The sequence below is a fragment of the Manis javanica genome, chromosome 2, assembly GCF_040802235.1.
Source record: "Manis javanica isolate MJ-LG chromosome 2, MJ_LKY, whole genome shotgun sequence".
In the NCBI taxonomy this organism is placed as follows: Eukaryota; Metazoa; Chordata; class Mammalia; order Pholidota; family Manidae; genus Manis; species Manis javanica.
In genome coordinates, this window is record NC_133157.1 from 73167501 (window position 1) to 73182109 (window position 14609).

At 44.7% G+C, this 14609-nt stretch overlaps 1 protein-coding gene across 4 annotated transcripts in view; it reads left to right on the forward strand.

Annotated features, from left to right (window-relative positions):
* The window catches only part of PCSK5 (proprotein convertase subtilisin/kexin type 5), a 433086-nt gene that overhangs the window by 405085 nt on the left and 13392 nt on the right, over positions 1-14609 (forward strand). For all 4 annotated transcript variants that reach the window (XM_017664305.3, XM_017664306.3, XM_036991294.2 and 1 more), the window contains 4 exons: positions 653-889; positions 3534-3764; positions 6631-6808; positions 7743-7960. In XM_017664305.3, coding sequence (XP_017519794.3) covers positions 653-889; positions 3534-3764; positions 6631-6808; positions 7743-7960 — 864 coding nt within the window. The remainder of the gene's footprint in view (positions 1-652; positions 890-3533; positions 3765-6630; positions 6809-7742; positions 7961-14609) is intronic.

Here is a 14609-nt window from a genome sequence, read left to right on the forward strand (position 1 = left end):
CAGAGGTAGCTAGAGAATTGCTAAAAGATAGGAAAGAAAAGTTCAGGCAACTATGAAACTGAGAATAACACTCTGGCTAGGATTATTTTCTCTGGAATTATCTCCCAAGGCAGGCTGCCTAACTTCCTCTCCAGAATAGGACAGGTTCATTTAACTGGTGCTGCCCTATCCAACGGATTTTCTAGGTGTGACCTACAGTATTGTCTTGGATTTCCCCCAAAATAAGAGAATGAATACAAATGAATTAAACTCATGACCCATGGCTTCATGCTGATTAACCATGTATATTTCATCGGCCTAGTTTTCCAAACAATACCTCCAGCACCTCGGCCACCACTGGACTGTCCGAGCACTGTAACTGTTTGCACCTCTAAGCAGCAGATCATTTCAGGATTTAAACCCAATTCCATACCATCAGGCCACTATAGGTGGTCTCCTTCCCCAAAGCACGGCTTCTGAGACATGGAGGATATGGCCCAATGGGGTGGGGATGGGGCACATGTACACTGCGGTCAAATGAGACGAAGTGGCAGGGACAGGCTTGGCCGCTGCAGAAGGAATGAATTCCTGTCTCCTAGCTGATTTCTCCTTCCCCCAGAGTGGGACCTTGCTGATTTCACAGTGATAACTTGCTGACTTCTCCTTCTCCCAGAGTGTATGCCTGACTTCTTCCTGTACCAGGATGTGTGCCATCAGTCCTGTCCCAACCACTTTTATGCGGATGCAGGCCAGTGTGTCCCCTGCCACGAAGACTGTCTGAAATGCAGTGGCCCCTCCGAGGACGACTGTGACCTGTGTGCTGACACATCCTCAGTTCTCTACGATGGGTGGTGTTTGGACGAGTGTCCAACAGGAACTTACTATGAAAAAGAGATTAAGGAATGCAAAGGTAAAAGGCTCCCGGTGTGGAGCCAAATGCTGCATCACAGGGAGCCCAGTGGGGCCACAGGCCTCTGCAGAGACAAAGGATGGTCTGGGGCTTGCACAGTTTTAGCCCCAGACCTGTCATCCTATCCCTTCCCCTCCTGCTCAAGGAAGCGTATTTTGAATCTGCTCTAATTTATAACTTTTTAAATGAATCATATATAAGCTTTGATCATGTAACTTCTCTTACTAACAAATCAGGCTGACCCTCCTCATGCCAGTGGCTCTGAACTGCTGATCAAAAAAGAATTCTCATGTGAAGATTTATAACAGAGATGATGAGCCTTCAAAAGTCACCCAAATGGAAGCTTTTCCTTAAAACATAAAGCCATTAAAAATGTACAGCACTCTAAGGGGAGCTGTGCCAGAGAGGAGCTTCCTGGTGCCTCTAGTTCCCTCCCCTCTTCCCTCCTCAACACCTTCACTGATTTCTGCCCTGGATTCTCCACTCCATCTCCCCCTCCACATGTCCATCCCTACACATTCAAGAAAGGATCTGCCATTATTTATGCCTCTTTATGCTTTAACTGGGTATGAACTGGTTGACCCAAAAGATAAAAATAAAATCAATTTCCCTTTACTAGAGGAATTCTCAAACAAGTGAGAGAACATCCTGGAGGAAGGGGACTTTTCCAGAACTCCCCGTAGCTAGGTAGCCAGGGGTATCTTAGCCCCTATGCTGCCACCACGAAAGCACTAGAGAGACATCCTGAGAAGTCCCAACAAGAGCAGAGGCTGAGGTTGAACTCCTGTGGCAGGAGGACCTGGGGCCACCACCTCCCAGAACTCAGTCAGGGAGTTTTTGGTAGGACATGAGGTGCATCTTACTCCTGAAGGCTTTCTGCTCTCGTGTTATGATCTGGGTATACCTCTTTGTGCTTTATGTAAACACACTTTAGTGTCAATGTCCCACCTGACTACCTGTGGACTTGCAAACAGGCAGCTGTGCCAGGGCAGCAAAAGGTGGGGATGAGCATGGGAGTCAGGAAGCAGAGCTGTGGGTCGGTTTCCACAAGAAGTTTAGTGACTTGGCCAAAGGCCTACAGGCCTACCTTGCCTGCACCAGGGCAAGAACTCAGGATCCACTTCTGGCCTTTCTCTAGTATTCAGTAATTAAAGTAATTTGCCATAGAGAATTTTACAGGTCTCAGAGTACATTTATTTAATTTACCTGATTTAATTTTCTCATCCCTGGCTGCCCATTATCATCAGCGAGAGAACTTAAAAAAATAGATGCCCAGGCTCACCTCAGAACAACTCAACTGTTGGAAACTGACTTGAGGCCTAAAAATGCACTGCACCTTCCACCAATCCCAAGGGAGGCAGAGGGAAGCTGGTACTGGAAGAAAAAGGGTGACCTCCTGACTTTTCAGAGAGAAGCAGCAGAAGGATCTGACCTGAAAATTGAGATCTGGATAGGTTCAGAGAAGCATCTGGAACCAAGCAATCTCGGAGAAAGATCTTCTCTGAGAAACACAAGGACTTGGGATCCATTCTGGTCACCCCAAATTATTCCCTAGGAGATAGCATAGCCATCTCTAAGAATCCCTTGCCTTTCCCAAGGCACTGGGGCAGAAACAGCAAGAGCTTTTGTTAAGGTCCTGGGTTCAGTGCCTGATCCTGCCCTTCTCCAGCCAAGTGACTTAGCACCTCCTGCCTCAATTTCCTGATCTAGATCAAATGAGATGATAATAATCACAATAATAATGCCATGCATCCATTCAACCAGTGAGTATGTTTTTGGAGGCCACCAGGTGCTGAATGTTCTTCCAGCCTTGGGGAGCAGAGGGGACAATACAGGCAGAATCCTGCCCTCATGGGGCTTACATTCCACTGGGGAAGACAGACTAAAGAGAATAAGTCAGAAGGAAAAGTGAGGCAGGGAAGGGGGACAGGAAGGTAGGCAGAATCCAGATGAAACGAAAGAGAAGGCAGCAGGGACAACATCACTGAGAAAAGGAGGGAACCAACCATGAATGTATCTGGGAGAAGAGAATTCTAGGCAGAGGGAATGGCAACCGCTCAAACCCCAAGGTGAAAGTGAATTGTTGTTATTTTATTTGCCCAAAAAATACCTACTGAGTGCCGGTTATATACGAGGCCCTCTCATATGCACTGTGCATTCATAAATGACCACAAGAGGCCTTCTTTGTCAACAATTATAATATAGACCCACAATTGTACATTAGTGATGAGCTCAAGGTATTCTGGGAGGTCAGTGGAGAAACACAGAATAGGGGTTATGGTGGTGACTAGGCCACCAACAGGGTGTGGCCATGCTGCTGCAGAATTGCTTGTTATTATTTTGTTGCCATTTGGGTAATTATATGGCGGCTTACTAATATTTCTGAGGTGGCTACTGCAGGGAGGGCTCTCTAGATATTAAAGAGAATATAAAGAAAGAGCCATTTTTTCTCATTATGCAGCAAGAATGCTCCACCCAAAACCCCAGGGCTGTCCCCAACTCATGGCCCCACACCTTTGGCAAAGCCCTAGAAATGTCTAGGAGAAATGGGGAAGCAGTGCAAACACATTTTCCAGGGGAAATGACTCCCCAGAGGGTTGCCCTGGCCCTCCCTCACTCTCTGCCATGCCCACCCGGCCCACAGATTGCCACAAGTCCTGCCAGACCTGCTCATCGTCTGGGAGCTGCACGACCTGTCAGGAAGGCCTGAGGGTGGACAGCCATGGACAGTGTGTACCTAGCAAGGAATGTGCCGCCGCCGAGTACTGGGATGAGGCAGCCCTGGGATGCAAGCCTTGCCACGCCAAGTGCTTCCGCTGCATGGGGCCCTCCGACGACCAGTGTCACACCTGCAGGAAGGATAGCCTTCTTCTCAGTGAGTCACGTTTCCTCGGAGGGGGACTCTGTCTTTCCCTCCATCTGTGACCCTATTTTGTATGCTGCCTGGTGCCCAAGTGGTACTGGTGTTCTTTCTTGTTTATGTTTTACTTTGTGCTTGGAAATTTTTCAAACGTACAGAAAAAATGCAAGAGTGAGCACAGGACGGAGAACACTGCACATGTACCCTTTACCCACTTCCCCCTTGTTAACCTTTCCAACCACTGGCTTTGGCGTTTGCCTGTTCTCCGTCTCTGTGTATATGCATACATAATCAGCAATATATTTTTCTGAACCATCTGGGGATGTTACATACATCATGGTCCCTTTCCCACAAATACTTTCACATGTATTTCCTAAGAATAGGGACACTTTTCTACATAACCACAGTACAGCTATCAGCGTTAGTGATACGATACTTTAACATACGATCTGTATTATGAGTCTATCAATTCCCCTTTAGGACAGGGTCCAGGCTAGAGTCAAGTATTGCATTTAGTTGTCATGTCTCTTTAACCTCTTCTAACCTGAAAATTTCCACAGGTATGGGAGAAAGAAAATAGAACAAAACTCAACTGAAAGGAGGAGCAGTGGAGGGGAGTAGAATAGAGGGAAGAAAGGGACAGGTGTGCTGAAGGCCTGGAAGTGTTAGCATTCATCTCCCTGACCCAGTGGACCTGAGAGGAAAGGCGCTCAGCATAGAAATGTGCAGCGATTTGTCCTCTTCTTGCTGAGGTGTCATCAGCAGGGACATCATTGCCCTGAGTTACCCTCCACACCATTCCTCATCAACAGGAAACACTCAAGGATGCCAATCTTCTCTATCCATCCATCTTAAGCTCCTCCTACACAAATCTCACTGACCTTCCTTCCCGGCAGTTGCTGCTTCATGAGAACATTCCAGATCTCGTGTATCATCGCAACCCCCAGGGCCTTCTTTTCTAATTATCCCCAGTTCAGAGTGAGACCAGTGATCACCTCAGGGGCCTTCATGCAGGCAGGAAGATGTCTTATCACCACAAGGTGGTCTTCCTTTAAGCTAAGCATGTGAAGTACGCCAGAACAGAGACCTCAGCCCGTGTGTGTAACAAAGCTGCAGTCCCACACGGGCTCGGCCCACAATGTGCTCAGGCCCGATCTCCTCACATGCTCCCACCCTCGCCCTCACCATCAGTCTACTAGCGTCAGGCTCGTTATAAACTAGCTAACTCCTCTGCAGGCTGTGGGAGACTGAGTAACAGTCCCCTGAAAATGTCCCTATCCTAATTCTCAAACCTGGGAATATGCTACCTTATATGGAAAAGAGGAGTTTACAGATGGGATTAAATTAATGGTCTTGATTTGGGGGGATTATCCTGGATTATCACAAGTGTCCTTGTAAGAGGGGAACAGGATGATCAGTGAGTAGTTGAAGGCTATGTGACATCAGAGCAGTAGAAGAGAAAGAGAGAAGATGCTATGCTCGGGCTTTGAAGATAGAGCAGGAGGCCACAAACCAGGGGGTGCCAGCAACCTCTAGAACCTGGAAAAGGCAAAGACACAGACTTACTCCCAGAGCCTCTCAAGGAAGATGGCCCCATGGACCCATTTTAGACTTCCTGATATCCAAAATTGCAAGATAATACATTTATATTATTTTAAGCCACTAAATTTGTGGTGATTTGTTACAGTAGCAAAAGGAAACTAAAAAAGAAGTGTTTCATCTTTAGGGGATTAAGGCTTCTCCCTAGTTAACCATCTACCTCAACTGGATGGTGAACCCTTGTCAACACCCAACTTTAACAAAATCACCAGCAAACAACATTTACCAGGGACCTGGCACTTGGCTAGGTGCTACAAAATCAGAGGTGACAGACGTGGCCTCCGCCCTCAAGGAGCCCAGAGAGTCTCCCAGCACTGAGTTTGAGTCCATAGCACTTTTTACAGCAGCTCTAATATAACTTAGCTCTTCCACCAGACCTGTGCTTAATGCTGATGCGAGTTATAGAGACAAACTGGCTTTTGGCCTAGGAGAGCCTGGGTTCCATTCTGTGAGGTTAAGCAGAAGAAACTGGGGAAGAAGTTGCCTCTAAGAACTTCACTGTGCTAAACTGTGAAGCCAGTAATCTGTTTTTTACCCCCTTTCACTCCTAAGTGTTGTTAAAGAAGAAAAGGTCAGAATCAGAGATTCCACTGGGGTTGGAGGAGAAAGGACTGGGGTGGTATGATGTTTAACAATCAACTCTAACAATCTCACTACAACAATCTCGCTGTACAGAGCAGTAGATTTAAGGTTTTAACCTTATTTGTTAAATACATGAGCAAAACAGAGACTTGCTGTCCATAGAACTTTCTGTCATGATGGAAATGTTCTACATCTATGGTCATACCACTAAGGAACTGAAGTCTTAATTTTATTTCATTTTAATTCATTTCAGTTTCAAGAACCACCCTGTGTAGACAGCAAAACAGAACCAAGGTTAAATACTGGAGGGAACACATGCAAGGCTAAAATGTGGGAACATGCCATCATGTTGGCCCTGCATTTTGTTTTCTTCAATATAGCCTTGACTCTGCTGCTCCAGTCCCTGCCTCAAATGTACACCACCTCCTGGGAGACCTGGAACATCCTCTGGCTCATATTGACAGACTGTGGATTCTGTCTCCTGCCTACCAGTGCCATCCACACTGAACTCTGTTTTCCCTTAACTTCTAATGGTTTAATGGTTGATTCTATTTCTTGGACATAAATCTTAGCTCCCAAGGATACCCATCACCCACAGGGATGGTACAGCCCACATGGTACAGTGGGGAGCACAAAGAGGAGGTTTAAGAGACATGTGTCATACTTGATACAAAAACAGCCTCTTTTTCTCCCTTGGCAGACACAACCTGCGTGCAGGACTGCCCTGAGGGCTACTATGCTGATGAGGACAGCCACCGGTGTGCCCCCTGCCACAGCTCTTGTAGGACATGTGAAGGGAGACGCAGCACACAGTGCCTCTCCTGCCAGGCGGGCTGGTTCCAGCTGGGAAAAGAGTGCCTGCCGCAATGCAGGGAAGGGTAAGGTGCTCAACGCACTTCTCTCATTCAATCCCATAACCACTCCAAATAGTGCTATAAGCAAACCCATTCTGCAGATGAGGAAGCTAAGTCACAGAACACTTACATAACCCAACAGAAGTCTCACTGCTAGTAGGGAACAGAAAGGAGAGGACAGTCCAGGTCTAAGGGTCTCTACAGAATTTCAGGCAGTTCATGGTCATAGAAGAGGAAACAGGAGAGGCAGAATGACCATGGTCCTGAGACAACACAAAGGGTCAGATTGTCAAGTCAGACTCATGTGCCAAATTCACTAATAATTCAAAGGATACAAGCAATCACAAGGCAGAGGTGAAGCATTCCATTCTTCCGTTAGGGAAGTTCAAGACTGTCAATGTAGGTTCTTTCTCTTCTGCTTAGGATCCGTTCTGGTCAGGTTAAATGTGTGAGGTCTAAGCAATGTGTGTGGAACATCGATTTTACAAAAGGAACAAGTCCCACTAAACGTCTCCATTCATACCCTGCTAATTCTCCAATCTGTCATGAGCTCATAAAATCCACAATTACAAGTTTAGTTACTGCACACAATCTAGACATACCACTCTGAACTTTCAGGTGGAAAAGCATATGGATCTATGGAAGGCCAAGGTAGTGAGAAACAATTGTCATCTACATGTGAGAAGTCATAGGTCCCTTCATATGTGTTAATCTAATTTAATCCTCACAAAACTGCAGGGAAAAGATTGTAATGCCCGATTTACAGGTAAGAAAACTGAGAATCATTAGATTAATATAATTAGTAATGTATCTACTGAGTAAAGTTAATGAGTAAAGAGTCTAAAGTTATCCCATTTGTAAATGAATGAACACTGTCTGACTAATCGTGATTTTTATAGATTATCCTATTTAGGAGCCAAGCTTAGTATTCAGTATTTGCTCCCTGCATTGATTTCAGATATTATGCAGAAAATTCCACTGGATGGTGTGAGCGGTGCAGCAAGAGCTGCAAGGCGTGCCGGGGCCCACAGCACACAGACTGCCTGTCATGTGATACACTCCTCTTTCTGCTGCGCTCCAGGGGAGAGTGTCACCGCACCTGCCCAGAGCATCACTATGCAGACCAAAGCACACAGACATGTGAGAGGTGCCACCCAACTTGCGAGAAATGCAAAGGTGAGCGTGTCACTGTCCCTCTGCACAAGTGAATGGAAAAAAGAAGTTCTTCCTCAGGCTCAACCCTCTCCTTTCCTACCTTCAGAGGTTCCTCTTGCTTGCCAACCTCCTAGCCCATCCTCTCCAACATCAGCACCTTCTGCTCTCTCTCAGCTTCTGCAGCTGCCCTCTAACCCAGGCTGTTCCTGTCCCACACTGCTTCCTCTTTATACCTCCCATCCCTCAGGGTCCAGATCATCTCCTCCAGGAAGTGTTCCCCCTGCTCTGTCTTCCTTCTCTAGCTGTTGAATTTACAATCAGCCTAGCAAAACTTATTTTCATTACTTAAACAACTACATATGCTACAATTCCCCAAGCTCCATTCTTATTTTCTAGATACTTGCTTCTCTGTCTGAGAGATCCCTAAAAGCAGCATGTCAAAGGGCAAGCACACCCCCAGTACTCACTCTTTCTGTTAATGAACCCACTGTTCAACCAACTGCCCAGGTTTGAGACCTTGAAGTTATCCTCCCCATGCCTCCCACTCAACCCACCTACCATAAAGGGAAACTTCAAAGTCTGTTGATTCTCTCTCCTAAACATTTCTCTACTCAAGTCTCTGTCTCTATTCTCAGCATCTCTTAGGCAACTTTCTGAAGTAGTCAACAAGTCACCCCAACTGTGGTCTTGCTACCTGCCCCTCATCTGCAACAGGCCAGTGATCTTTCTAAAATTCAGATCTGTTCATTATCCTCCAAGCTTGACAAAGAAAGGTGATCAGGGTGAATTCTTCTCAACATTTAAGAAAGAAATGCCTCCTACAATATTTTAATTGGTAAAGCTCATTAGATTAATATTGATAACTCATAGGACATATTCCTGTTATCCTTTTTGAAATTACCTTGGCTGTTCCTAGTACTTTTTCTATATAAATTTTATTATCGGCAGCCTCATTTTATTTAAAAAAAAATACCTTGTTATTGGCATTGCATCGAATTTATTTTGGGGGGAAAAATACACTTTATTATCATGAGTCATCATATATATGAACATGCACTGTTCATAATGACTTCTGTATATCTCTCCAGTCTGTGCATTTACTTTTTTGTCCTTCAAAAAACTTTCAATATTATGTTTTTTCTTAAAACAAAAATACCATATGACCCAGCAATTCCACTTCTGGGTACCCAAAGAAAAAAAATAACTAATTTTAAAAAATATATTCACCTCTATATTTATCGCAGCATTATTTACAATAGCCAAGACATGGAAGCAACCCAGGTGTCGATCAGTAGACGAATGCATAAAGATGTGCTACATATATACAATGAAATACTACTTAGCCATAAAAAAGAATGGAATCTTGCCATTTTCAACCACAAGGATAGACCTAGAGGGTATTATGCTAAGTGAAATAAGTCAGACAAAGACAAATACCATATGATTTCACTTATATGTGAAATATTTTTTAAAAAACAGAAATAAACTAATAAATAGAACAAATTGGTGGTTGCCAAAGGGGAGGAAGGGAAGGATGGGTGAAAGAGGTGAAGGGGATAAAGAGGTACAGACCTCGATTATAAAAAAAAATGTCACAAGAATGAAAAGTACAGCATAGGGAATATAGTCAATGTTTTAATATCTTTGTGTGGTAACAGATGGTAACTACACTTATCACAACAAGCACTTCATAATGTACATAACTGTCAAATCACTGTGTTGTACACCTGAAATCAATATAATGTACAATTATACTTCAAAAAAAGATTCCAAAATACACAATTCACAAAAGATGCTCAATAACTGCTATGAAGTCAATCAAAATTAAGAAAATTTGATCTGATGACTCAGCAATTTTGAAAATAAATGGAAATGAAACTTTAGAAGCATGCCATGAAGACAGATGTCAACAAATGCCTTTCTTTCCTCCTTGCATACAGAGCTATTTACTGGTTATTATGTCAGCCCGGTCTCATTAGCTGCCCAGGGCTAGACACAAATGTGAAAATTGAACAGGAGCTAAAATTGGACGGTAAACTTATAAATTAAGCTAGCATATTCTAAAGAATAATCCACCTGCCAAATTTCAGGTTATTTTATTATGTAGTGATATGACCATGCATATGAATGGGTTTAAGACTTTTTCTCCTTTGTATACATTGAAATCTATTAAATACTTTTAAAAGAAGTTTCTTAAAAAAATATATGATTTCCTATTTTTAAAAGGTGATTAAGTTATTTTCCCAGTCCTTTCTTTTAGCTTATGGTCTCAGCTCTGCTTCCATGCACTCTAGAACCTAGAACCACTCAGCAGCCACCAAATGTCATGCTCTTTCATGCCTCTGTGCCTTTCGTCCATGCATTTCCTTTTCCTGGAGAACAAAATTCTAAGGAACTCTCAATGTAAAGGTCCAGCTTGAATGTCATCACCTCTGGGGAGCTTTTCTTAGTCCTCCCAGAAATGTTCTTCCTTCTTCTTGATTCTGTAAAAGATTGCTTAGCATAGTTCTTTTATATTATGTTTTAATGAGACATGTCCATCTCTCCTAGTTGTGAGATGCTCAGGGCAAGGATTGTACCACATTAATTTTGTATCCACTGTTCCTAGTCTAGAATATAATACATTGTAAGTGCTCATTAAGTGGTTACCAAATGAATGAATGAATAAAAAACAAATAACTCCCAATGTCTTTTTGTAAATTAGAAATTCTTCAGCTATTAGATCTTCCTGTGTTGCTCCTCCACTCTCCCCTCCAGTCTCCTTTTCTAGGATTCCTCATTATGTAACTTAAGAGTTTCTCAATCTATGATCTCAATCTCTGTCTCCTACCTGCTCTGTTATATTTTTATCTCTTTGATTATATACTAGGTTAATTCCTCAGTACTCTATTCTACTTCTCTAATTTTTAGTGTTTAGTGTCTAAGTTCTCTGTGTTTAGTGTCTTCAACCCATCTGTTACTTCAGTTTTAAATTAAAAATGATTTGTTTTTAAGATTTCTAATTTTTTTCTTTTCATAACCTCTTTTGTTTCACGTCTTCCTGTGTGTTACCTAATTTATCATTTTTTATGAGATGTCTTCATTTATTTTTCTGAGTATCTTCAACATACTGATTTTAAAAACTGTCAAACTTTTCTATAAAATTAATATTCTCTGAAGCAAATAACATTCTAATTGTTGATTGTGTTTACCGTCCTTTTCAGCATTCATTTTATCCATGTACTTTGTATTTTTGTTTTGTTTCTTCGTTCCCTCACTTTCTCCCTTTTCCTTACTTCTTACAGTCTTGTAGTTCTTTGGTTAACTAACTGCCCCTGCTCCCACCCTGCAATTCAGTCCGTTATTGTACTCCTGGAGGTGGAACAGGACGTTATAGTATTCCTGGAGGTGATACAATGCAGATCCCATCAGCAATCCAATGGGCTGCCCAGGGGGAGTTCCTGGTCAGAAGGTGATGTCTGTAAGGTCAGAGATTCCCATTCTAACTCCTGTTTTAACCTGTAAGCCAGGTTTAAGCCCAGGTCTCATAGGAAACTTGTTAGTTCCTACTACGGTAAACAAATTGAACTCACAGCCACCACTACATACAACTAGGCCTGGAGCAAAGCAGGCGAGTGGCTTGAATCTACTATTTTGCATTTATATTCCTTCTCTGGTACAAAGAGATTTCATCTTACCTTTGAGCCCACTGCTCTCTTTTTTTGGTTCTCTCTTTTTATATTTAGACTACTATTTCAGTATGTTTAGTATGAAGGGGTTAATTCATAACCTAACGTACACCTGATTTTTTAATGTATCTGTGCTACTAATAATCAGATTCATAGAAGAGAATTATGCCCTGAATTATTGTCCACCTTCATTCTTCTAATGCACATGCCTGGGGTCTGGGAGAATTTTGGAGTGGTTTTTCTTTTAGTTTGGTTTGGCATTTGATACTGAAGACTTTTAGATGAAACAAGAAAAGGCCAGCCTGTTAGAGCCTGCTTCTAATCTTGCTTCCTTTCCCTTCCAAAATGATTCCTCGTAGAGCAGTAGGTTGATCACATAAAAACATTAAGGAGTAGGGATAACAGGATGAGAAATGAGTTCCTTCCCCACAGTGTAAGAACACCAACCACCCTTGCTGTCTAGTCACTAAGCTGACCTTCCCAAGCACTTTCTTGATATTTTAAAATAACTTGGCCCCAAGTACATATGAATATAGCCATCTCAGATTGAAGTGGCTTTCATTATCACTTGTGTCTAGATGCCACCAAATCTACTTCTCTTTCCCAAATGGTTTTCCTGAGCTCCAGTTCCATACACCCAATTGCCTATTAATATCTCTAATCAGATGCCCAGCAGACACCTCAAACTTCAAATGGAAATGGACTCTTCTCCAGCCTACCTCACCCCATCCAGACCACTCTTTCCTATGCTCCCTCTTTGATGAATGGCTCCACCACATACCCAGCGGCCTGAGACAGTAACCTGGTCATTACCTTCTGCTCCTCCTCTCTCAACCCCCACTTTCAATTTGTCCTCAAGTCCTATCAAATGTAGGTATCTACTCATTCTATCTCCCCTCCCTTGCCTTTCTAATATCATGGCCTTAGTTCAGACTCCTATCTTCCCTTACTTGAATTATTTACCACATTCTCTAATGGGTCTTCTTGCGGCTAGGATTAGCCACTCTATACCCAACCAGTCCCCCATTATGCTCTCAGATTGATCTTTCTCCATGACAAATACCCTAACAATGCTACTCTGCTTAAAAACGACTCTTCATTAATTTTAGGATAGAATGCAAACTAACTGAGCTTTGCCTAGGAATCTCTTAATCGTGGGACTAACCTTCTCTCTCACCACCCTCCCCTGCCATCCGCTAATCCTGGCATAATGAAACCAGGGCCAAACCTGCCCTTTCCCCTTCAGGAAAACTTTTTCCAGCCTGCTTTGCCTGGCTACCTCTTTCTGATTCATTAGAGTTAGCGTTTCCTACAGAAATGCCTTCCCTAATCCTCCGTTCTGTGTTCCCTTAGTACTCTGCCTTCATTCATGTATTTATTTATTCAACAAATATTTATCCAGCATTATGGCCCAGACAATGTCAGTCTGGATCAGCAAACAAGGCAGTCAAGGTCCCTGCTCTGTCTCTGTCTGTCTGTCTCCCTCTCTCGTGAAGTCCTCAGAGGCGCAAATTACTGTCTCAACTTTGTATCTCCAGCACTCAGCGGGCGGCGGCGGCGGCACCTCCGGCGGCCGTGGTGGCGCGGGGCGGGCGGGGAGGTGGCGTCCGCGGGTTTGGCAGGCCCGGGCGGTGGCGACCTGGGGCGCAGGCCCACCGCCCTCCGTGGCAGCTGCTACCACAGGCCACCGCACGGCGTGGCGGCGGAGCGCTGCCCTCCGCATGGCCTCTACGCGAGCGCATCACCAAGATGCCCTGGGCGCAGCCCCGCGCAGCCGAAGCAGCCCGGGAAGTCCCTCTCCTGCTGGGCGGGGACGGGAAGAAAGGCTGAAGGGCTTGGGGCAGAGGGGCCATTGCTCGACCCTCGGAGCTCAAGAGACAGCGGGCTTCTGCTCCCAGGGTGACGTGGAGAACACGAAGTCCGCTCAGAGCTTTCCCGGCCTGCTTCGGTGGCAAATCCAGCCAGCTCAGCCGCTTCTACATCAGGGTGCGCGCCACCTAGTTCAAAACCTGGGCCCCAGCCGCCATGACTAGGGCTCCTCCCGCGCGGTGAAGGGCCTGAACGCAACGCAGGCGGGGCGGCGGCCGGCGCGGTTCACCTGGAGGGGCCGCCGGCCAATGGTCGCCCTCAAGCAGCCGGGCACCGAGAAGCCCAGCAATGAGGTGGTGCAGGTGCTTGAGGCTTTGAGGAGGCTCGGAACTGGGACTCCCCATACTGGGCTCCTACCCAGAGGAGACCTGCAGGAAGTCCCACACCTTCAGTTCCGAGGACGCTGGAACCTCGGGGCGCGCGCCCAGTCCTGCGATCCAGGCTTGCTCCCAGCGGGAGCTCGTCTCCTGGGGGACCCCGGAGTACACGGCCGGGAGCGCAAGTCTGGGGCCTGCAACATGGAGATGTCTTGATTCGACCATCAACATCTGAGCAATGTGTCAATTAAAAAACGGCAGCTGGACTATTTACAACAGCCAAGATTTGGAAGCAACCTAAGTGCCCACCAGTAGATGAATGGATAAAGACATGGTACATAAGAAGAAAACAAACCCAACCATTTGCAACAACATGGATGGATCTAGAGGTTATTATGCTTAGTGAAATAAGCCAGGCAGAGAAACACAGGTACCAAATGGTTTCACTCAAAACTAGAAAAAAAACAGCAGCAGACTCACAGACTCCAGGAAGGGACTAGGTTACCAAAGGGGAGGGGTGAGGCAGGGCGGTGTGGAGGGAGGGAGAAGGGGATTAAGGGGCATTATAATCAGCACTCACAATATAGGTAGGTCAGGGGAAGGCAGTACAGCATGGGGAAAACAAGTAGTGACTCTATAGCATCTTACCACGCTGATGGACAGTGACTGCAATGGGGTGGGGGGACTTGATAATATAAGTGAATGTTGAAACCATGATGTTGCTCATGTGCAACCTTCATAAGATTGTATATCAATGATGCCTTGATTTTTTTAAAAAGGCAAAAGAAATTAGTGAGAGGTGTAGGAGATCTATTA